The sequence below is a fragment of the Geotrypetes seraphini genome, chromosome 4 (genome assembly GCF_902459505.1).
Source record: "Geotrypetes seraphini chromosome 4, aGeoSer1.1, whole genome shotgun sequence".
NCBI classification, from domain to species: Eukaryota; Metazoa; Chordata; class Amphibia; order Gymnophiona; family Dermophiidae; genus Geotrypetes; species Geotrypetes seraphini.
In genome coordinates, this window is record NC_047087.1 from 277898798 (window position 1) to 277923724 (window position 24927).

General features: G+C 44.4%; 1 protein-coding gene across 2 annotated transcripts in view; it reads left to right on the forward strand.

Annotated features, from left to right (window-relative positions):
* The window catches only part of ADAM12 (ADAM metallopeptidase domain 12), a 711117-nt gene that overhangs the window by 607035 nt on the left and 79155 nt on the right, over positions 1-24927 (forward strand). For both annotated transcript variants that reach the window (XM_033941188.1, XM_033941189.1), the window contains exons 15-16: positions 18338-18446; positions 18563-18761. In XM_033941188.1, the coding sequence (XP_033797079.1) occupies positions 18338-18446; positions 18563-18761 (308 nt within the window). The remainder of the gene's footprint in view (positions 1-18337; positions 18447-18562; positions 18762-24927) is intronic.

The window sequence follows — 24927 nt, forward strand, 5'->3', positions numbered from 1 at the left end:
AGTCGTGCCGGAGCGGAACGGATGTTAACTCCTTGGGCTTAGAAACAACATTAAGCCCCGACGCCAGAGTACCTCCCCCTCCGCCTCAGGTTACCAGCTCCCCACGAGAGGAAGTGCTGTTGGAGCATGAGCAGTGCTCTCCCCCGGAGGCCACAGATATCAGAGAGGGGAGACTGGAGACTAACTCTTCTTTTCAGGAGAGTTTGGAAGAGACTGAGAGCACAACAACTGAAGGGGTAATCTGGAACCAGAGAAATGCTGTTCAAGAAGGAACATCAACTTCAACTGGTGAGACTTCTCATTTTATTAATGCATTTCATATTGAAAAACCCAGAGAGGTAACCCTGGATTCTCTTTGGGATCTGGTGGCAAATTTGGCAAAATCTGTGAAACCCCAACTGAGCCAGTTGGAAGAAAGACTTAAAGTTCAAGAGGTTACAATGGGGAATTTAAAAGTTGAATTTGATGAATCTAAAAGCTCCATAGAAAATATTCATCAGGAGTTAAAAGTTTCTAAACAAATTAGAGAAACACTAATAAAAGATAATATTAACTTGAGAAGGAAGCTGGAATCCTTAGAAAATTCCTCTAGAAATAATAACCTCAGATTAATTAACTTTCCGAGGATTGCAACAATATCACCGAGAGACACAGTGAAACGTTATATGATGGAAATATTGGAAATTTCTGAAGATATGTTGCCACCTCTTACGCAGGCTTATTATCTACCTATTAAAAGAGAGGAACAGCAGCGCTTACAAGAAAAGGACCAGCAACCGTTAGATGTTACTGCAATATTGGAGCGTTCTGATATAGAAATGGTTACTCCAGTGACACTGTTGATTACAGTAGCCTTAGCACCAGATAAAAACTGGTTGCTTAGGCTTTTCTTCAAAAATAGACTTAAGAAATTTATGGGACTTAAAATATTGATTTTTCCAGATCTGGCTCGAGAAACACAAAAAAGGAGACGTGAATTTCTTCTTCTAAAACCAGGGGTTATAGCTTTGGGGGCGACTTTTTATCTTCGACACCCTTGTAAATGTGTTATACAATATCGTATGAAAAAATATGTTTTCTTTGACCCAAGCCAGTTGACAACATTTTTGTCTACAGCACCTCAGGTTTAAGGGGGAATAAGAGGATAATTGATTATTGTTAACCTGTCTCTGCCTAAAGGGCCTATTTTCTTTTATATAACAACTTAGTTTGTTAAAACTACTTTAATTATCCGCTGTGTATGCCTTGGATCCATATAGTGGACTAGAGTTGAAGATAAGCTATAATGATTTTTCTTGTAACAAGTTTGGGAGCAGAAATGTTTATATTAGTGCTTTATTGGCTTATCTTTATTTTTCTGTACAAGTGATACTTGAATTGTAAATTGAAAAATATAAATAAATTAATAAAAAAAAAAGAATAAAAGGAAAAAAAAACCCCATAATAGTGGGAGAGATGTCCAATGGCTCCCACCACCAACCACCACCCAACCCCCATCTTGGCAGCAGGAGAGTTGCCCACACTCTCCTGCCCAACCAACACACACCCCTGCACTCAGGGCAGGATTAATTTGGCGAGGGCCCCTAGGCATACAAGTACACTGGGCCCCCTGCCCCGCCCCACCCCACCATGCGCCCAGGCGGAAACAGGAAGCTGCGTCAGAGGGAAGCTTTGGGCAAGCAGCAATGCTTGCACAATTATAGTTCCCATTGCCTTTCTTACCCGCGTTGCTTGCTTCTCTTACTTTCCATCGATGGGGGGGGCCACGTTGCCAATTGGGGGGACCCGCGTTGCCGATCGATGCTGAAGGGGCCCATTGCCGTTTGGAAAAAACAATGTTGATGCCCTCCTTCAACGGGGCCCCCTGACCATTTCGGGCCCTAGGCACGTGCCTACTTGGCCTATTGGTTAATCCTGCCCTGCCTGCACTGGGAGAAATGCCCAGTTTCTCCCACTGCCAACCAACGCCCCCCCCCCCCAACTTTACTCGGCAGCGGGAAAGTTACCCACGCTCTCCGCTGCCATGAAACCCTCCCTTTGTCTCCGACAACTCCCCCCCCTCTCCCCCTTACCTTATTTTCAGATGGCTGGCTGGAAGGATGCCTACTCCGTCCGGTCAGCAGGCCTGCCTCTTCAAAATGGCGGGCCTTCCCCTTCCTGGTGCATCCCCCAGTGAATAAGGGGAATTCATGCCTAATTTAGGAATGAGGATTTACACCAGGATTTAGTTGATGTAAATCCTCATGCCTAAATTTAGGTACAGATTCTAGTAATGAGTGCTGTTCTATTAATGGTGCCTAACTATGAGTGCCATTTCGTTAATGAAGCTTCTAAGAGGCTGGTAGGCCTGGGACGGGGGCCAACCTGGTAGGGGAGTCGCTGGTTTGTTCGGGGGTTGTTTTTTTTTTTGCTGTTTGACCCACGATCGTGAGGGAGGAAGGGATGGAGGGGGCTGTTGGACCTGCAATCATGAGAGGGGGGCTGCCGGATCCGCGATCACGAGTGGGGCTGCTGGCTGGGAGGGGAGGTGGGGAGCAGTGGCGTACCAAGGGGGGGGGGCGGGAGGGGCGGTCCGCCCCGGGTGCCAGCCCTGAGGGGGTGCTCCCGGCCTTGCCGTTCAGTCCCCCACCCCCACCCCTGAAGGACCGCTCGCCCCACTGACCTTCCTGCACCACCTGTGAAGCAGCCCGCAGCAGGATCGCGACGTCAGCGATCCCTGAGCTGCTTGGGCGCTGCTTCCTGCGCCGCGGTCCCGCCCCTCCTCTGATGTCAGAGGAGGGGCGGGACCGCGGCACAGGAAGCAGCGCCTAAGCAGCGCAGGGATTGCTGACGTCGCGATCCTGCTGCGGCTGCTTCATAGATGGTGCAGGAAGGCCAGTGGGGCGAACGGTCCTTCAGGGGTGGTGGTGGGGGGACTGAACGGCAAGGCTGGGAGCATAGGCAGTGCTGCTTCATAGGTGGTGCGGGGAGGCCAGGGGGGCGAGCGGTCCTTCGGGGTGGGGCGGGCGGGCAGGCAGGCAGGCTTTCAAGGGGGAGGGGGGTGACAGACAGGCAGGCAGGCCTTCAAGGGGGGACAGGCCTTCAAGGGGGGGGACAGGCAGGCCTTCAAGGGGGGAGGCAGGCCTTCAAGGGGGGGGGACAGGCCTTCGGGGTGTGTGCAGACCTTCAAGGGGGAGGGACAAGCCTTCAAGGGGGGGCAGGCAGGCCTTCAAGGGGGGGACAGGTCTACAAGGGGGTGGGACAGGCCTACAAGGGGGTGGGACAGGCCTTCAAGGGGGGGACAGGCCTTTGGGGGGTGCAGGCCTTCAGGGGGGGTGCAGGCCTTCGGGGGGGGGTGCAGACCTTCAAGGGGGTGCAGGCCTTCAAGGGGGGGACAGGCCTTCAAGGGGTGGGGACAGGCCTTCAATGGGGGGGCAGGCAGGCAGGCCTTCAAGGGGGGGACAGGCCTACAAGGGGGGGACAGGCCTACAAGGGGGTGGTACAGGCCTTCAAGGGGGTCCAGGCCTTCGCGGGGGGGTGCAGACCTTCGGGGGGGTGCAGACCTTCAAGGGGGGACAGGCCTTCAAGGGGGGGACAGGCCTACAAGGGGAGGGACAGGCCTTCAAGGGGGGGACAGGCCTACAAGGGGGTGGGACAGGCCTTCAAGGGGGGTGCAGGCCTTCAAGGGGGGGACAGGCAGACCTTTAAGGGGGGACAGGCCTTTGGGGGACCCTGGTTTAGAAGTACACTGAGGGAAGGGGGTGTTCAAAGACGTGCATATGCCAAACTTTGGGGGGGAGGAAGAAATAATGGGTCTGAAAATAGAGGAGAGGGAGAGAGATGATGGACCATGGGATTTAGGGAGGGAAGGAACAGAAAGGGAGAGAAATTGGACACAAGGAATGGTGTGGAGGAGGGATAGAGATAATGGATAGGAGGGTAATTGGGAAAAGAAAGGGAGAGATGGTGGACTCTGGGGTGGTGGGGAAGGAGGGAGAGATGCTGGATGAAAGGGTAGTTAAGAAAAGGTGGATCTGTGGAGGGAGATGAAAAAAAGGAAAGATACCAGACTTCCTGGGGAGGGAAGGGAAATGGAAAGGGAGGACAGAGTTGGCAGATGGATGGTTAGCATGCAGAAAGAAGAAAGAAGGAGACTCTGGCAAGCAAGTTATCAGAAGAAAACCAGAGCCTTGGACCAACAAGATTTGAAATATAACCAGACAACAAAAGGTAGAAAAATTAATTTTATTTTCTGTTTTGTGATTATAATATGTCAGATTTGAAATGTGTATCCTGCCAGAGCTGGTGTTGGACTGCAAACGTGAGCTAGGATTTAACAGAGAGAGGAAAAGTCCTTTTTGTTTCTTTATTTTATTTACACCACAGCACCAGTGTGGTTAGGAGAAGCCAAAGGGGGTGAAAAAGCTATAAAACCCACCAGGAGTTTTGAAAAAAATCACCCAACTGAGCAGGAAAATCGAATTGAAAAACAATTCAATAGGCTGAATCGAATCGAAATTTTTTTTCCTGAATCTGGCAGCATTAGTTTGCGCTACTGTCTTAGACTTTAGGACCTGGGATTGGGGAGAGATGGCATCCTCAGTACTTTATAATGCAAGTGAAACGAGGATTTGGTCAGACTTTTGAAGGGTCTGCAGAAAAAAAAATTGTATAGGCCGGGGACATGAGACAGCAGGAAATGGGAACTTTTCTTCCTTCTATTTTTGTGAATGGAAAGGCTGAGGATGTCAGAGAGTTCAGTTAAAATATGTGCTTTATAAGAAAATATAATAATGTGTTTTATAAAGTTTATAGCATAGCTGGCCTACCCAGTGAGGTGTTCTAGTGGTGGTGGTGGCAGCGTGTCAATGTGTTGAGAGGAAGAGATGGTCTGGGAAATTCTGCTGAGCAAACTCCGGGCCCATTTCCTACCCCCAGTTAGTCCACTCCACTCAACTGGTTCACACACTGAGTGGGTCTTTGGGTGTTGTTTTGGGATCTCTTCCAGTGGTTTATCAGTATCTCCTTCTGGTCCAAGGAAGGAAACTTTGTTATCCTTAGCATTGACCTACAGAATATGTTTGTAACAGCGCTGCTTGTGTGGTATTAGGCTATGTAGTGATCGAAAGAAAAAAACAGACCTTTGCACATTTTTGCACTATATGGTGGGTGTATGAGGAGATTCACATTTCCTGCACAGCTAAGTCCATGTGAAGTTACCTTGTGCTGTATTTGACATCTAGCAAGGTCTCTGTTTGAAAGGAAAGATCTAAACTTAAAAATGAAGTGGCCAGAAGTTATGGTAAAAGCAGATAGTGTAGCTGGTTTTAAGAAAGATTTGGACAAATTCCTGGAGGAAAAGTCCATAATCTGTTATTAAGACATGGGGGAAGTGTCTGCTTGCCCTGGATCGGTAGCATGGAATGTTGCTACTCTTTGGGTTTTGACCAGGTATTAGTGTCCTGGATTGGCTACCATGAGAATGGGCTACTGGGCATGATGGACCATTGGTCTGACCCAGTTAGGTTATTCTTATGTTATGTTCTCATCTGTAGGGGCCTTTGTTTTCACTTCTTATTTTAATGTATTTTTTTTCTGGGAACTTATCAGTGTTTTTTATAATGGGAACAAAAATGGAAGAGAATTAATGTGTGTGGGATGAGGGGGTAACTAATTTCTTCAGCTAAATAATTCAATCCACTTCAAACAGGCATAGGAGAACTCACGCACCATTCACACACCCTCCAACCAAAAACGTCAAAAGAAAAAAAATGTTCGACAACCTCCTAGCCATTCGAGCTGCAACACTCGACCCCCAACTCTACAACCAATTGACATCGACCACAGAATGCAAAACCTTCAAAAGAAATAAAAACCCTTCTATTCAAAAAACACATAAAACCGAACTAACACAATCAGAACTGTCCCAAGCATCACCTGCAACTACTCCATATGTACTTCTGATGTCATGACAATTCAGACATAATTTATGTTATGTTATGTTTGGAATATAAGAAAATTTTCACTGCCTGTTTCTATTCTGACCATTTATTCCGTTTCATGGTCATTACAAAAAATATTTTTTTTACATGGGGAGGGGGTGTCAAAAAATGATGGGCCCGGGTGCCACATACCCTAGATACGCCACTGGTGGGGAGGGAGGCAATTTCCTTCAGTCATTCTTTACGGCAGGACAAGGCCCTTTGAAACTCCTGTGGGGTGGTGAAAAGCCTTGTTCCTGAACCCACAGCAAACGACCAAATTTTTTCTTCATTCCTGCAGCTTACTTTGGGAAACAGTCACCCTGTCATTCTCTAGTGTCAACCCTATCTTGAAGATCTTGTTAAAGGAAAGTAATGAGAGGTTCTTAAGTTTGTCTGAATTACTGACAGCTATAGACAATCTATTTCCAGGAGGGAATAGCTTGCCCTACCTCTTTTTTTTGTAACTGTTTATTGGTTTTATACAACACAATAAAATGGGCAGACCCAATGATCCACAGTGAAAACAATCCACCAATGAAAACAAAAAACTGTGGATACAGATGTTCTGGAGATAATTTATTATACACTGACATATAAAAACATGAAAATTCAATTTAAAAAGTACAATGATAAAAAAATACAGTGATAAAAATCCAACCGGACCCTACACAGTCCGTGTTTCGGTGAACATGCCTTCCTCAGGGGTCCAATGGTTTGCAAACTCACATATAAAGAATTGGACTGAAAACAGTCTATTGTCTTTAAACGTGAGCAAAGAACACTGCAGACAAGATTTTTATCACAGTATTTTTTATCATTGTACTTTTTTAATTGAATTTTCATGGTTTTATATGTCAGTGTTTAATAAATTATCTCCAGAACACCCACAGTTTTTGTTTTTATTGGTTTTATACAAACATCTTACAGAAAGTGCAACAAATTAGCTATCAATAACATTACTTAAAGCACTTATGTACTATACATAAAATTCAAAATAACCCCCTTTCCCTCCCTCCCTCTCTGGATTTGTATGTAGAATAAGAAATCCTTAATTTGGCAGGTTCAAAAATATTATTAAAGTTGTTTAACAAAAGAATCTAATTTTTCTTTATTATTTCCATCAGATAAAGTCCCTAATACACAGAGGAGCGCTTCCCACCATCCATTTAAACCAATAATTTGTTTTTTCTCAGCAGTCCAGATGTGTTAAATATACCGTGAGATTTTCTAAAGAATGACAGAAACATGAAAGTGATATCTTCCCTTATTTGTACTTGTCTCAGTCTCTATAAATTTAGCTGCTCACGTTAAGATACAACACTTTTTATTCACTCTTTACAAGTACACAGAACTCTTGAAAATGCACCTAATTGATCTGATCTTATTGATCTACGGTCAAAGATGAACTCGGGCAATGCTACTGTATTTAAAGATTTCATAAAAATCCTGTAGAGTAGGGATCTTATCTACACTTCTCCCTCATTATTCGCGGGGGGTAGCGGCAGAGCCAGACTGCGAAGTGTGAAAAATCGCAAATACTTTGTGCCGGCTCTGACCCACACCCGGGCCTTACCTGGTGGTCTCCGCCTCTGATCGCCTCCTTCCGTGCGTGTTGCGTGTTTGCAGGGGCCAGTGCGGGTGCTTCAGTCTCTCGAGACTACTACGGGAGCTCATGGCATCCATTTCCTATGGGCGATCTGCACGGGGCAGGAGCGTAAGAAGATCACTCCTGCCCCGAAAGCCCCGCTAAATCACCAGGTAAAGCCAGGATGCCAGGGGAAGGCGGGAGGGAGGCGGGGAAGGTCCGAAACAAACCTTTTTTTTTTCTAAAAACCACAAATAACCGAATCCGCGGATGCTGAAACCGCAGATTCGGAGGGGGAAGTGTAGTAGTGTCCGCACCCCCAAGAGGCCTTGAAATCGAAGGCAATTTATTGAAACTTTTGACACAGAGTAAAGGCAGTTATCAGGACAGTTGTTGGTAATATACTATAACTCTGTGTTACTGTAATTCTAGTGACATGTTATCAGCTAGCACTGTTAGCAGCTATCAACAACATACATGGCTGTCAGCAGTCACCAATGGGCACCTAGTTTAAGAAGAGGGTGTGAGGGCTTTGTTGACCAATTAAAAAGGTGCAGGAATAAAAAAAGAAAAGGGCTCATAATCTACGTTTTGTACCTGGGGCTATGGAGGATCAGGTGACTTGCCCAGAGCCACAAGGATCAGCAATAGGACTCAACCCCAGTTCCCCAGCCCACTGCACTAACCATTAGGCTACTTATCTTGTATCTATGCAGGCGTACTGTTCTCTTTGACCCATTTCACTGATGTAGCATCTCTATTCATGTTGTCTGTATTCGCTCACGTATGCTACGTTCACAAAGGAAACTGAATGTACTGTACAGTCCAGTGCTATGTTCTAGCCTAGCTTGCAGTGCGGTATCTTGCAAGGTTTCACACCCATGCAAACTGCATCTTCACACCAGGGAAAACAACTAACATACAAAGAGGAAATTAAGAGCAGTTCTACTTACAGTAAAACCTTGGATTGCAAGTGTTGTGCAAGACAAGTTTCAAGTTTATTAAGTTTCAAGTTTATTAATTTTTAATATACCGACCATCAACTGGTATCTGGCCGGTTTACAATAAAATGATAAAATAAGAATAGGAAAAATGCTTATGAAAAGTAATACTTATAAAAGAGGGGATGTGTACATAAAGGACATTTAACAATAACAAACATGATGGGGAGGTTGAAAAAGAGGGGAGGGGAGTAAGAGTACATCATTAGTGGTGAAAAAAAAAAAAAAGGGTAGAAGGGAAAAGGAATGAAAAAAAAAAAGCAAAACATTTTATAAAATTTTAACTTGATATACAAGCAAGGACTTGCAATAGAACAGGGGTAGGGAACTCCGGTCCTCGAGAGCCTTATTCCAGTCGGGTTTTCAGGATTTCCCCAATGAATATGCACTGAAAGCAGTGCATGCAAATAGATCTCCTGCATATTCATTGGGGAAATCCTGAAAACCTGACTGGAATACGGCTCTTGAGGACCGGAGTTCCCTACCCCTGCAATAGAAGTACATATAGTATACACACATCACAACCGAGCCGATGGTTCTCTCTCTCTCTCTGCACTGCAGGAGTGTAGTGACTGTTCTAAACAAGCAAGGTCTTGCAATACGAGTACATATGAGCCCCAAAGTGTTTTGTATTAAAGTTTTTGGGTTGTGGAACGAATTGTCTGAGTTTTCATTATTTCTTATGGGGAAATTCGCTTTGATATACGAGTGTTTTAGATTACAAGCATGTTTTCGGAACTAATTATGCTCTTAAACCAAGGTTTGATTGTACTTATAACATAGAAAGTACTCAGGGCCAGATGCAAAAAGCTCCAGCGACCCGGTAAAAAAAAATACCAGGGAGTGATTGTTTTTTTCCGGGCTATGCTCAAATAGCATGCAAATTATATGCATAGTCTTTTGTGCTGAGCGACCTGGTAAAAGGGGGACAGACTTTGCAGAAGAGCGAATCAGTCTTCTGTACACGTCTTTACAGCTCCTGATCACCAGAGCTCACAAGCAGCTTTTTATTTTTAAATTAGTTACTTGCCCAGGATCAAACCCGCAACCTTTGGTTGCTGAGGCAGGAGCTCTAATCATTAAGCCACTTCTCCACACTGTGTTGGGTTGTGCATGAGCTCTGATAAACAGCAGCAGCAAAAAAAAAAAAAAAAAGACATCCGAGGCTTGAAGTGTTTGGGGTTTTTTTTTTATTGTTTGCTGCTGCTTACCAGCAGAGCTCAAGCACAGGAGGAATGGTTTAGTGATTAGAGCTTCTGCAGCCTAAGATTGTGGGTTTGATTCTTGTCGCCTTGAGCCTGTATTGGTATGTGCGACTCACAAATGGAAGATTAGATTAGATTCTGAGCAAGTTTTAGCATGATTTGAACACAGCTGTTGTGGGTCTGTTATGTGAATGTATGTCCGAAGCCTAAAGCTGCACCCTGCCCATAGGCACAGGATATACCAGGGCCGCCATCAGAAATTTCTGGGCCCCTTACTGAGCAATCTTATTGGGCCCCCCATGCATCCCTTCCCCCCCCCCCCGACACCCCCCTCCCCGTTCTTCCATGGGCCGAATACACACATACTTTTCTGCTAATGCTCCACCTAAGCCAGTCCCGTAAAATCTTCTCACGTCCATTGGGTGATTTGGCATAGAGGAGATATTCATAAAAAGAACGTCCGTCAAGATCTTTACTCATAGACTGTGCCATTTGCTTTAAATCATCTTCCATCATTAATCAAAATTGCACAATTCTTTCTCTGTCTTTGTCCTGAATGGCATCTGGCCACATTGCTGAATCCTTCCAGTCAACAAATTTATGAGCAGGCGCGGAGAACGCATTTTTAAACAAATGTAGTTTATCCTTGTACTCCTTATGTAATTTAATCATCTATGGATATGTTTGTATGTTTATTGTTCAAATGGTTTTATTTATTTCCCCAAATTTATTTTTGTTTTACGCATTGAAAATATTTGATATTGCGTTTAAATCAAAATCTCAATAAACTTGAAACTTGAAACGAGTGCCCGTGAGATTGTGGGAGGGTTAAATACTCAAAACTTAGAAGAATAACAATTTTCTTAAAGTTTTTGCTACGCCAGCTTTCTGGTATCTTTACATACAGTGGCGTACGTAGCATATGTAACACCCGGGGCCCATCATTTTTTGGCACCCCCCCCATCTGTAACAAAAACATGATTTTTAGTAACAAACCACACGTCACACATGAGTACCTAGGAAAAGGCAGCATCTTACATATTGCAGTGAGCAGTACATCAATACACCCATTGTAAAACTAAACAAGCCAGACAGGCACAGATCAATCCTACACCGTCAATCCTAACAGAAAACCATGTCTTTCGAACACACAGAACACAGAAAACACCTTCGCCTAGTATGGAATATGTCATCACAAACTAACCCCTCACTCTTTTACAAAACTGTAGTGTGGATTTTAGCCACAGTGGTAACAGCCCTGACGCTCATAGAATTCTGAGCATCAGAGCTGCTACCACCACGGCTGGCGCTAAAAAACGCTCCACAGTTTTGTAAAAGGGGGGATTAAATAGAAATACACAGTTTCAACGCTCTAGCTCAGAAGTGCCCAAACTTTTTGAGCTTGTGAGCTACTTTAAAATGACCAAGTCAAAATGATCTACCAACAATAAAATTAAAAAACACAAAGCACACTATACGCTGAGAAAATGTTAATTATCATTCCTATTCTGGGTTTTTTTCAAAGAGGTCAAGGCAGATGACTCTATGCATTGTCACCTCAGTAACAACCATACAAAAATAGACAAATACACCCTCCATCCTTTTTATTAAACCACAATAGCAGTTTTTAGCGCAGGGAGCTGCGCTGAATGCCCAGCACTGCTCTTGATGCTCATAGGCTCCCTGCGCTAAAAACCACTATTGCGGTTTAGTAAAAGGGGACCATATTGTAAAATATAGACAGCAGATATAAATTCAGAACTGTGCATAGTAAGTGAAGGGAAGTTTTCATCTCTGGGAATTTACCCAGTTAACTATTAAGTTATTTGGGCAAATTCCTCTGAAAACTGTGGTAATACTGCCTCCACTTTGCTAAATTTAAAATAAAATCATTTTTCCTACCTTGTCTGGTGATTTCATGAGTCTCTGGTTGCACTTTCTTCTTCTGACTGTGCATCCAATCTTTCTTCCCTTCTATCAGCCTGTATGCTTTCTCTCCTCCACACCTCATTCCCTCCCCCAACTTTTTCTTCCTGTCTCCCTGACCTTTCTTTCTTTTTTTCTGTTTCTCTTCTTTCCTTCTGTTTCTCTGCCTGCCCCCCTTTCTTTCTTTCTCCCTGCCGTTCCCCAAGCCACTGCCGCTGCCATCGGGGAACAGGACCCACCAATGGATAATAGGCCCCAAAGCCGACGCCGACGCATGCTCTCCCTGCTTCGGGCCGATCAGTCTTCCTCTCCCCGACGTCAATTCTGCCGTCGGAGAAGAAGTTCCGCCCAGCCAGGCAGCGATTGGCTGGCCCGAACTTCCTCTCCGACTGCAGAATTGACGTCGGGGAGAGGAAGACTGATCGGCCCGATAGATTAGATCGCCAAGACAAAGTGAGTCCTGGGTGATCGACTCACTTTGCCTTGGCGAGCTACTGGCGCCCCTGCCTTAGAACACTGCCTAGGACCCTGGGGGAGCCCGGGCCCCCTGTCAGCTCCGGGCCCCTGAATGCAGGACTGGTAGTACTGCCCTGATGGCGGCCCTGGGACATACACTCACATAACAGACATATAAACAGCTACCAGCAGCTCCAGACCTGTAAAATTTTACCCAGTAAGAGATAAGCGTTCCCTTTTGTGCATCACATGGACAGCTCCTTGTAATACTAATGAGCTCCTTGTAATGCATTTGCATAGATTTCTCAGTGGTTGCTATCGTGATCGGTAAAAGTCCCCAAGAGCCCTTTTGAGCATCAGAAGCTAAGCTGCCTTGCAAGTAAAACTGGCTACAACCAGATTTACTTGCACAGCAGACTTTTGAACATCGGGGCCTCAGAATTTAAGAGGAAGAAACTTGTAAAACACATATAGCTAAATTATTGGAGGATAACTTACTGAAGGACAGCTACCCCGGCTTTTCCAGTTTTAACTCTCCAGCAACTGCTTAATTTGAAGCAAAAACTAGCAGGAAGTTACCTTTCAAACGGAAACATAAAAAAGAAGAAACTGGCACAAAACCCAGCAAGATATTTTTTGTTAATTTAGTAGATATTACCTGGTGGAGATAATATAGAGAGAAATACTATCTGGATGAAATGGGTCAGAAATGAAAGCTCAAAAAATAGCTGGTTTGCCAGCACTGAGCACTGTGATGGTGACCTGAGTTCAATTCTCAGGTGAGATCATCCATTCCCCAGGCTGACACCAGATGCCCCGTCTGTAGCCTTTGAGGGCAGTAGTGTCTCACTCATAGCGCAATGTTCTCATTCAAGGGCTTCAAGGGTGTTTTGCTCAAGACTGTTTCCCAAAGAACTGGGCTAAGTGATCTGGCAGGGGCTACAAATCGGGGGGGGGGGGGGGGGGAAAAGGTGGGAATCCTGAGATAGTTACAAATGAAAGCTCAGTTCTATATAACGGGGCATCTCCATTTAGGCTCCAAAATTCCACATGTTACAAACCTATTCTATCAACACATCACTCTTTCACAAGGACAGTGCAAAGGTAAAAAAAGAAAAGAAAAATTAATCTATGCCGGCCCAGAGGTCCAGTAAAAGTTAAGAAAAAAAAGATTGCGGCTCCGATGGGCTTGCGCAGATGGTCTGCACATACGTGGGGATTGCAGAAAAGTGATCCGTGCCGGCAGATGGTGGCATTCCTACGATCGCCCCATCTACATATTTTACTTTGCTGAATTCATCGGACCTGCCCGGATCGGGCCCGGGTTGGTGAATCTGGCCCTTAATTGCCTTCTAGACTTTCATAAGTAAGCGTACACTGAGGGAATAAGTGCTTGTATTCTATAAATTAAAGTGAGCAAGGGAAATGTAAATGCGGGCACCCAGAGTACTGCCCTCATACCCATTCATTCTATAATCTGGCTGAACATTTTTTGTGCTTACACGGGTTATAGATTACTACCAGATATGCTCATATCTTAATTGATAAATTAGGTGCTAATTGGCACTACATTGGTGACTTTTATTCTGCCATTACCTTGCGGTTCAAGGCCAATCATCAGCTATAATTGGTGCTAATTGAATCTAATTTTCAGTTACACACATGACTGCACGTAATTGTAATTCTGTAACCTTAGCACAGAAATCCTTTAACGCTTAACTGCAAGGGAATGTGGATACGAGAGGCAGTGCAGTAGTAAGGGGGCAGAGGGTGGACCACCCTTGGCGCTGTCTTGATGGAAGCACCGGCACCTCTCTGCGCTCCCCACCCCCCTCGCCATGCTCACATCCTCCCTTCCCCGTAACTATTTAAATCTTCATCAGCGTGAGCAACTTCTCTGGCCTGCTGCTCACGCTGGCCTGGCTGCTCTCTGAAATCACTTCCTAGTCATGGGGGCCAGGAAGTGACATCAGAGGGAAAGCCAACATGGCGCAAACAGCAGGCCAGAGAAGCTGCTTGCACTGGCAAAGATTTAAAGAGGTACGGAGTAGGGAGGGTGCATATGTGGCTTGGGAGGCAGGGAAGGATCAGGGGGTGCGGAAGGAGTGGGGGAGTACCTCCTACCCTCGCTATGCCACTGATGGAAGGGGCATGTCAGGTCAGGGGTGCTAAGGTTATAGAATACAGACAGTTATGCATGTAATTGTAACATTTAAGGGGGAATTCATCAAGGGACGCTTACAGATTTAGCACACGCTAAATGATAAGATGCCCATAGGAATAGTGCACATGCTAAATCTGTTAGTGCATGTTAACAGATTTAGTTCCCTTTGATGAATTCTTCCCCCCCCCCCTTAGTAGCAGCCATTGACGTGGTATAAATGGCCATACCTAAATGTTAGTGTGTAAATACCAATTTATCCGCATATTTTATAATGCCAATTTCACATGTAATTGTCAATACAGAATTTGCACTTAGCGCACCATCACTGCACCTAACTTTATCCCCCTTTTATCAAACCATGGTAGAGCTTTTTACCATGGGCTGGTGAAGTAAATGCTCCAACGTTCATAGGAATTGAATGAGCGTTGGAATACTTACCTCGCTGGCTCTACTGTGGTTTGATAAAAGGGGCCCTTTAGCTGGCCTGTACTGAAATACCTGCAAAGTTTCATAGCCTAGGGGAGGCCACTTCTGATTGAGCTCAAAACCCCAAAGGTAGAGGAAACTGATGGATACAAGTAAATCTGCAAGTGAGCATGGAAACAAGGTAATGTGAGGCTGAATTATACAGAACAACTTTTAACGACAAATCTTCAAAGGAGACCAAGCAGAAAAATTAACATCCATGGAAGTAAGCCTCAAAGACGTTCACAGGCAGATAGAAAAACTAAAACCTGACAAATCACCGAGCCCAGACGGAATCCACCCTAGGGTACTGAAAGAACTGAAGGAGGAGATAGTGGCACTACTACAGCAAGTCTGTAATCTATCCCTAAAAACAGGTGTGATCCCGGAGGATTGGAAGATAGCCAATGTTATGCCCATCTTTATAAAGGGATCAAGAGGTGACCCGGGGAACTACAGACCGATAAGTCTGACCTCGGTTCCGGGGAAAATGGCGGAAGCGCTGATAAAAGACAGCAACGAGAAGCATCTAGAAAGGAATAAACTTATGGTAAGAAGCCAACATGGCTTCTGCAAGGGAAGATCGTGCCTGACGAACTTATTGCACTTCTTCGAAGAAATTAACAAACGGATGGACAAAGGGGACCCCATAGACATCGTATATTTAGACTTCCAAAAAGCCTTTGACAAAGTACCCCATGAACGCCTACTTCAGAAACTGAAGTACCATGGAGTGGAAGGAGATTTACACAGATGGATCAGAAATTGGTTGGCGGGTAGGAAGCAGAGGGTAGGAGTGAAGGGCCACTACTCAGACTGGAGGAGAGTTACGGGTGCTGTTCTGCAGGGGTCAGTGCTTGGACTGCTGCTGTTCAATGTATTTATAAATGATCTGGAAACAGGGATGAAGTGCAAAATAATAAATTTGCAGATACCAAACTATTTAATGGGGCTAGGACTAAAGAGGACTGTGAAGATTTACAAAGGGACCTGAACAAGCTAGGGGAGTGGGCGATGAGATGGCAGATGAAGTTTATTATAGAGAAATGTAAAGTCTTGAACATAGGGAACAGAAACACGATGGGAGGGCTGTTAATGAGTGAGAGTACCCAAGAAAGGGATTTGGGGGTAATAGTGGACAAGACCATGAAGCCGTCGGCACAGTGCGCAGCGGCCGCTAAGAAAGCAAATAGAATGCTAGGTATAATCAAGAAGGGTATTACAACCAGAATGAAAGAAGTTATCCTCCCGTTGTATCAGGCGATGGTGCGCCTGCATCTGGAGTACTGCGTCCAATATTGGTCGCTGTACCTAAAGAAGGCTATGGCGATACTCGAGGTTTCAGAAGAGAGCGACACGTTTGATAAAAGGTATGGAAAACTTTTCATACGCTGGAAGATTGGAGAAACTTTCCTAGAGAAGCGGAGACTTAGAGGGGATATGATAGAGACTTACAAAATCATGAAGGGCATAGAGAAAGTGGAGAGGGACAGATTCTTCAAGCTTTCGAAAACTACAAGAACGAGAGGGCATTCAGAAAAATTAAAAGGGGACAGATTCAGAACCAATGCTAGGAAGTTCTTCTTCACCCAACGGGGTGGTGGACACCTGGAATGCGCTTCCAGATGGCGTGATAGGACAGAGTACGGTATTGGAAGTTCAAGAAGGGATTGGACAATTTCCTGAAGGAAAAGGGGATAGAAGGGTATAGATAGATGGTTACTAACAGGTCCTGGACCTTAAGGGGCGTCGCGTGAGCGGACTGCTGGGCATGATGGACTCCTGGTCTGACCCAGCAGAGGCACTGCTTATGTTCTCAAGATAGTTGCTTAGCTTTGATGCTTCACTGCTTTTATAAATACTGCATGTGGTTTATTATCTGCCTAATGGAATAATGGAGGCATGTCATGAATCTCCTTAATACTATTAGCTCTGAAACATATCTTGAACCCAGCAAGCCTCTTGCTAATCATATTCCAGGGTTTGAAGGTTTTGGGCCTTCACAATAGGATGCCAAGCATTTGTACATTCTAGCCAGTAGTTTAACTATCCCCGCTAACTGTAACCTGGCACCTCTTTGTCTGTCTCAATTGATTAGATTGGGAACTCATTCAAGCAGGGATGGTCTTCTTCGTGACCCTCTCCAGCACTGCATATGTTTGGTAGCATTCTAATAAATTTATTTATATTTTAGTATTTATACACCACATATAACCTAAATGGTTTACATTCAGGTACTCAAGTATTTCTCCTTATCTGTCCTGGTGGGCTCACAATCTGATTAATGTACCTGGGGCAATAACATAAGAATAGCCTTACTGGGTCCGACCAAGCCCTGTAGTCCCTAGGACCTGGCCAAAACCCAAAGAGTAGCAACATTCCATGCTACTGATCCAGGGCAAGCAGATGCTTCCCCCATGTCTTAGTAACAGACTATGGACTTTTCCTCCAGGAAAATTGTCCAAGCCTTTCTTAAAACCAGCTACGCTATCCACCCTTACCACAACCTCTGGCAACGCGTTCCAGAGCTGAACAATTTTCTGAGTGAAAAAATATTGCCTCCTGTTGCTTTTAAAAGAGTATTATGGGACTTGCCCAAGGTCACAAGGAAGCTGCAACCTCAGGGTGCTGAGGCTGCAACCCTAACCACTAGGCCATGCCTCCACTCAGGTCAAAAGCACGCCGGGGGTGTGTGGGGGGGGAACCCTCCCACTTTACTTAATAGACATCGCGCCGCATTGTGGGGGCTTTGTGGGGGGTGTTTTTAGGGAAAAAGTTCAGTTTACAGTAAATTGTGGAGGGTTACAACCCCCCAAACCCCCCATAACGCCGGCGTGATGTCTATTAAGTAAACTGGGGGGGTTCCCCAACAAAACCCCCCGTCGGAGCCCCTAAAAACTGTAATTTTGTGCGGCGCGCACCTCCGCGCTGCACTCAATTGCCGGCGCGCGCTTTTGTCTTTCGCACCGTTGTCTATGAACCCTCCACTCCAGAGAGAAAAAAAATTCTTCTTGTACCGAAAGTCACAATACTCCTAACCTTGGTAATTTCTCGTCACACTGAAAGCCTGAAAACCTCTTCCAAAGGCTGCTTCCCACCACTTTTGCAAGTGACTCATTACTTCTTCCTGGTTCTTTCCAGGCCTCCCTTTCCCTCTGTGTGGGAAATTGTTAATGAGAGGCGCAGCCAACCTGCAATCCATTTTGCTTTCCCAAAGCCAAATGTAATTTGGCATTTCATCAATACTTTTCATCTGTGAGAGAGGCCTATAAGCATTAGAGAGACACCAGCTAAAAGCTTAAAGAAAAGCTGAGCTCAAAATATTCATCAATTTACAGAGCCAAAAAAGATCAATAACTATTGAAACACACGCATTAGGTGGTTGAAATAAGTATGCCAAAAGAACACAAATGTTTTGCCTCTGGTTTTCTGCAAACAGAAAAGAATGTACTGTACACCAATTTCATTTACCTTAAACAGAAACACTGCTGCAGTTTAAAGAAAATGATTTGTAAAAGACCCCCCTAGCATGAGATGAAAGTTCTGATTTGCTTTTTTTCCCCCCACCCCAGGTGCTAAGCCTGCCCCCGGCATCTGCTTTGAAAGAGTTAATTCTGCTGGAGATCCATATGGCAACTGTGGCAAGCACTCCAAAGGTTCATTTACTAAATGCGAAAGCAGGTAGGAAATCCAATTTGCAGGAAAATAAGATAGTAGCAGTTTCACAACTTAACAAATATTTGTATAAGCTTTGCAACAAGTGGAGATTTTTTTTTTTTTTTCCTCTCTCTTTTCAGAGATGCAAAATGTGGAAAAATTCAGTGCCAAGGGGGAGCAAATCGACCTGTAATTGGTACCAATGCTGTTTCCATAGAAACCAATATCCCATTAGAAGAAGGAGGCAAGATTCTTTGCCGTGGCACTCACGTTTACTTGGGTGACGACATGCCTGACCCTGGACTGGTTCTTGCAGGCACCAAGTGTGAAGATGGAAAAGTAAGGCCTAACAGTATTGGGGCTAAATATAGCAACAAAACCATAAGAACAAAATATCCTCTATAAGAAACCAACTTTCCTATACTTTAAAACTCTGAATTTTCTCTTGCAGTATGCATAATTCTTTTGCACTGCATTCATCAACACAGTAAATTTCCTGTTCTTATAGTATTTCACAGCAGTAGCTTTTAAACTGGCTTTTAGTCACCACATACAATATAAAAAGGCAGATGATATAGACCACTTGGCCTCACAAGCTGCACTTTCGTACCTGCCTCCCGCACTGTTATAGATCTCACATGCTTTATTTATTTATTTAGCCCGTCCTCCCAAAGGAGCCCAGAACGGGTTACAAGATTACACACAATATAAGTAAGACAAACTTTGATAGGAAAAATCAAACTCGGTGTACATAGAGGTATAAATTTCAGCTTTTACAGTATAGTCATAACATACAGATTAATAGATATAGACAGTGGACATAGGGTGTTTTAAAAATTGCAGTATTTTCCGAGAAGACATAGCCTATGGTGGTTTAAATTATATCATTTCCCGTATGGACACAGCCTAACAGAAGGTAAAATAGCTTTGTAGGTTTATGCGTCATTGAAGTATGGTGGGTTTTTGGTCTGGCGGTTCGACGATCCGACATAAGGGTCAGTCAGGGATGCAGATGTAAGCTAAGGAGCTGCGTTTGTAAAGAGGAAGGTTTTCACGGCCTTCCTGAAGTTCCATAGATTGTTTAAAGATTTGACAGATGGGAGATGGTTCCTGGTAGACCAGTTCTATATACAGTGCAGTCGGCGGTTCATGATCATGGTCATTCATGGTATTTTCTGACCACGAACCGCCGACCAGGAGAGGACATCTGGAGAGGCAGGAGAGGGAAGCCGGAGCGCCGGTGAATGAAGGAAATCACTCGCGGTATGCTCCAACCCGCCTCTTCCTGTACTAAAGTCAAGCCTCACCCATCAGGAGCTGCTTTGACACGCAGATCCTGATGGATGAGGCCCGACTTTAGTGCAGGAAGAGGCAGTCGGAGCATACCGCGAGTGATTTCCTTCACTCGCCGGCATTCCGGCTTCTCTCTCCTGATTCTCCCGCTGCCCTCTCCAGTCTCCCCCACGAAAAACCGTATTCGCGGTTTTTCAAGATTCACGGGAATTCCTGGAATGGAACCCCCAAGAATATCAGGGGGGGGGTAACTGTACTAGGCGCTATGCACATAAATGTTTTGAACGCGCACGCACAAGCCAATATTCCATCTTAGTTCTATTTTATAAACATTTGCATGTTTTTTGCAAGGGGAGACATAGCAACGAGTGGGAAACTGGGGGAGCTCCCACTTACACACATAGGGCCAGATTCTATAAACAGTGCCTGCATTAGGCACTGCTAGGGGACCTAATCGCGAATGCCTAGAGACTCCTAACTAAAATTGGTGCGCAATCCAAATTGCTTTAATTAGCTTAAATGATGTGGTAATTGACCACGCCATTGAAGTTAATTGAAAATACATTTTAAAAATTCACCAATTAAGCAGTCCACGTGGAACTCAGTGCAGCACCTAGCAATGCCTAAGCCCAGGCGCCCTCCAGCGCCTTACAATGCCCGCCTGAAAAATAGACACAGGGGCGGAGAATAGATGTGGTACTTAGGCATCATTAGGCGTCTGAGATAGGCGCTGGTAAATATACCTCTAGGACACCTAATGAAGCCTAAGAACACCTAAGCACCACTAGGCATGATTATACTATATAAGCAGCGGCTAGAAGTTGATTGACCACCGCACCTAGCGATGTCTATAATGTAGGCAGGCTTAGGCTCCATTTATGGACTGTGGCCCATGGGGCTAAATTCAGTAAAGGTGCCCAAATTTGGATGCTGTAAAACATGAGCGTTAAGTGTTATTCTGTAAATGGCACTCCGAGTTGGGCACCATTTTTAGAATATCGCTTAGCACTAGGATCCATGCCGTTTTGGGTGTAAGGATTTATACCAACTGAAACCAGGTATAAATACTCACGCCTAAATTAGGCATATTCTATAACACTGTATGCAAATTGTAGGCATACCCCTGACCCACCCCTGACTCATTTTCGAATCTGCACTTAAAAATGTATGTATGAAGATGCACATGTAAATGAAAATTGCTGCCAGTTAGCGTCAATAATCGATTCATAGTGTCTTTAGTGGGGCTAATCAGCTCGTTATTCAATTAAATTGCACATGTGCAATTTTGAGCGCCATTTATAGAATCTTGAAAATAGCTTAAAGACTCCCCTCCCCCGCCCACACACACACTTTTTTTTTTACAAAGGTGTGGTAGCAGATGCCATGCGTCAAATGCTTCAACGCCCATCAAATCCCTATGGGTGTCAGCATGTTTACCGTGGCCGCCACGATAATCGCCTTTGTAAAAGGGGGCCAGAATACTTTAAAGTAGCGTGCATTGCTGATTCCTTTTTTTATTTATTTATTGGGATTTTTTTTTAATTTGTTTGTTTAAAATAATTTTTATTCAGACACAAACAGACATAACAAGAAGAATACAATAGCACAACCTACAGAGCTATCCATAAGCAAGCTCAAACTGGAACCATAAGACCTTCCCCCCTCCCCCCCCCCCGGAACATGAGGGTTTCCAAGTTTATTTGTTCTTTGATATACCGTTTATCAAAAACATACCTAAATGGTTTACAATTATCAGAGTATTGTTAAAATTAAATTAAAACTTTAAAATTTTAAAATTAAAAAAGAAAAGTGGGGGGGGGGGTGACAAGACACACTGGAATAAAAAAGGAAAAGTGGGAGATGGGAAGAGCTTAAATACAATGGCAAAAATAAAATGTGAAAAAAGGGAGGAAAGAAACAGGAGGGCATTACTACATTAGGTTAGGGGTCGCTTCAAAAGAAGCATTTTGGTTTTTTTTTGATTCGGTACTGCCAAATACAAGGAAGCTGTTAGAGCTCGCGGAGAAGAGTCAAATTGAGAAAGCGTCTTTGAAGAGGAATGTTTTTAAATTACATTTGAATTTTTCAAGGGATGTTTCTTGTCCAAGATCTGATGGAAGGTTGTTCCATAGTATAGGAGCAGTGACTGAAAAAATGGTTTTACGGGCAGAATCAAGAAATAGTTTGCGAATAGGAGGAACAGATAATAGGTTTTGGGTAGTGGAATGCAGATTCCGGGAAGGGGTATATGGAATAAGTAATTTATCGATGAATGCTGGTGAATTGGACCGCTTGGTCCCAACAAAAAGAAAAGCAAGAAAACATGTTATACTGTTCGCAAAGTTTCAAATATGCCCCATACAGACCACAACCTAACAAGCCCCACCCCCCTCCCCTATTAACCACCTTTTTCATGAACAAACTCAGCCAAGGCAATTTGCAATACACTGAGTAGTAATCAGGTACTCTTTAAGTATTTTCCCCTATCTGTTCTGGCAGGCTCGCAATCTAACTGCGATACCTGGGGCAATGGAGGGTTAAATGACTTGTCCAGGGGTCACAGGGAGCAGGCTGGAAATCAAGCTCAGAACCTCAGGCTGAGGCAGCAGCTCTAACCACTAGGCCACTCCTCCTCCATTCAGATGCTTGTACAGTACTTCCACGAGCTCTGTGACTGATGTAAGAATAAGCAACTACATTTTAGGCACATTAATACTGAGTTACATTAGTATAACGGAACTTAGATGCCTAGTTTCCATTATAGACAATGATAGAATTGCCCACTTTTGTGTGGGAATATATAGAACGTAAGAACATAAGAATTTGCCTCCAATGGGTCAGAGACCAGAGGTCCATCCCGCCCTGCGGTCCGCTCCCGCGGTGGCCCACCAGGTCCTTTGACCTGTGAAGTGATTTGACCATTTTTATATCCTACCTCTGCTTCTATCTGTACCCCTCAATCCCTTTATCCTTTAGGAACCTATCCAAACCTTCCTTGAACCCCTGTACTGTGGTCTGGCCTATCACAACCTCTGGAAGAGCGTTCCATGCGGTAAACATGCTGACGCCCATAGGGATTTGATGGGCGTCAGAGCATTTGATGCATGGCATCTTCTACCACACCTTTGTAAAAAAAAAAAAAAAAATGTGGGGGGGAGAGTCTTTAAGCTATTTTCAAGATTCTATAAATGGCGCTCAAAATTGCACATGTGCAATTTATTTGAATAATGAGCTGATTAGCCCCACTAAAGACACTATGAATCGATTTTTGACGCTAATTGGCAGCAATTTTCATTTACATGTGCATCTTCATACATACATTTTTAAGTGCAGATTCGATAAGGAGTCAGGGGTGGGTCAGGGGTATGCCTACAATTTGCATACAGTGTTATAGAAGATTATTCATTTAAATCTCGCACTAAAAACAATAAATAAGTTTGATGCAGAAAGTGTTAAAATTGAAGGCTCACAGTATAAAAATTAGGGCTGCCAGTTGATCACAGTTAATTCTGCAATTAATGCATTAATTAGTCATCACAATTTTAAAAATTCATCATGTGGCAGCATCTCCTGTCTCTTCCAAACATCTCTTCTGCTCTCTTCCACTCCCAACCCCTGTCCTTGGTATGAACAGGCTTTCCCCCCCCCCCACCCCCCCAGCCCTCAATTCAACATCACCAGCCCCTCGTGCAGCTCTTCCTTAAAGATGCACATTTGCTGCCTACAGCCTGGTCTAAAGCTGTCCCTCTGATTGGCCCTGCCCACGCAGAAACAAGCGTGATGTCAGAGGAGGTGGGACAGGCCAGAGGGAAAGCTTCAGAGCAGGCCACAGGCAGCTATGCGCCACACTGCCACTGCCACTGTCAGGGCCCAACATGATGATCATCTTTAAGGTCGATCAGCAGGGGACGGGCAGATGAAAATTGTGGGTAGCTAGAGGGGGAGTGAGCTATAAATCTGTGATTAGAATTGAAGGAGCCACCAGTAGAATCTATGGTTAACGGGGTGTTGTGGGGGGTGGGAGGGAGGGAAATTATCAGTCCTTTATGGAAGGGAAGGAGGCTGGGATTTGATATACCATATTTCTGTGGCTACAGTTAAAGCAGTTTACATATTACAGTATACACAGGTACTTATTTTGTATCTGGGCAGTGGAGGGTTAAGTGACTTGCTGAGAGTCACAAGGAACTGCAATGGAAAATAAACAAAACATCTTTACTTGTGCAACTAATCACCATTTAAATTTTTTATTGAAATGCAGCTCTAGTAGAAATTTAAACATTCTGTACATGTGTCCAGATTGACAGCCCTGAATATACCAGCTTTACTTGGGGGTGTCTTAAGAGCACTATGCACCAATAAATAATAACCGTTTAACCGGTGGAGATTGTAGTAATCAGAGCATGTACTCCATGTGCATGCTAACTGATGTGAGTACACAATAATTTCCTTCCTCTGTTTTCCTCCCACCAGGGACCCACTGCTCAGATGGAAAAAAAAACCCCTGTTGTCTGCTGCATCAGATTTCTTATTCCCCTTCTGGCTGTGACTATTATTCATGTTAAACAAAACCATGTTCTTTAAAACAGAGTAAAACCTCTAAACTGGATATCTGATTGTGACCCAGCATGCTAATAACTGTTTCCATTTTAATAGTATCTTTGTCAACTTGAATTTAATAACTTTTCATTACTGTCACTAATGCAAGCTGTTTAAACACGCGTGGCTCATACTGCTTCCATGAGGCGCTAATAATTTCTGATCTCTTAACATTCAGCTCGATCAGTAGGGATGGTTAACTTTCTGAAATGATTACAAACCACATAGCTGTGCCTTTGATTACTAGGCCTCTCTGCTTTATTAGTTGCTGTTTAAAAATGTTCCTGAAAGCTCTTTTCTCAGGCATATGGTGCTTTGTAATTTAATACATAAATTGATCATTCTCCCTTCAGCTGAAGACCTGCAGCGCCTACTTGTGGCTGGTCCAGTGGCTCTGCGGTCATGCAGAGCTTTGTCCTCCAGAAGGGAACTGGGTTTGATTCCCAGCTAAGGTGTTTCCTTCTCCCTCCTCCAGGTCAGCCAGCACTGGGGATACAGCAAGGGTACCATTCACATCCTGGAAGGGGGGGAGGAGTCCTAATCATTGCATAATGAAAACAACTAGTGACTGGAGTTAGGGTCCCTAATCACAGGATTCTAGAAGAATCCCTCA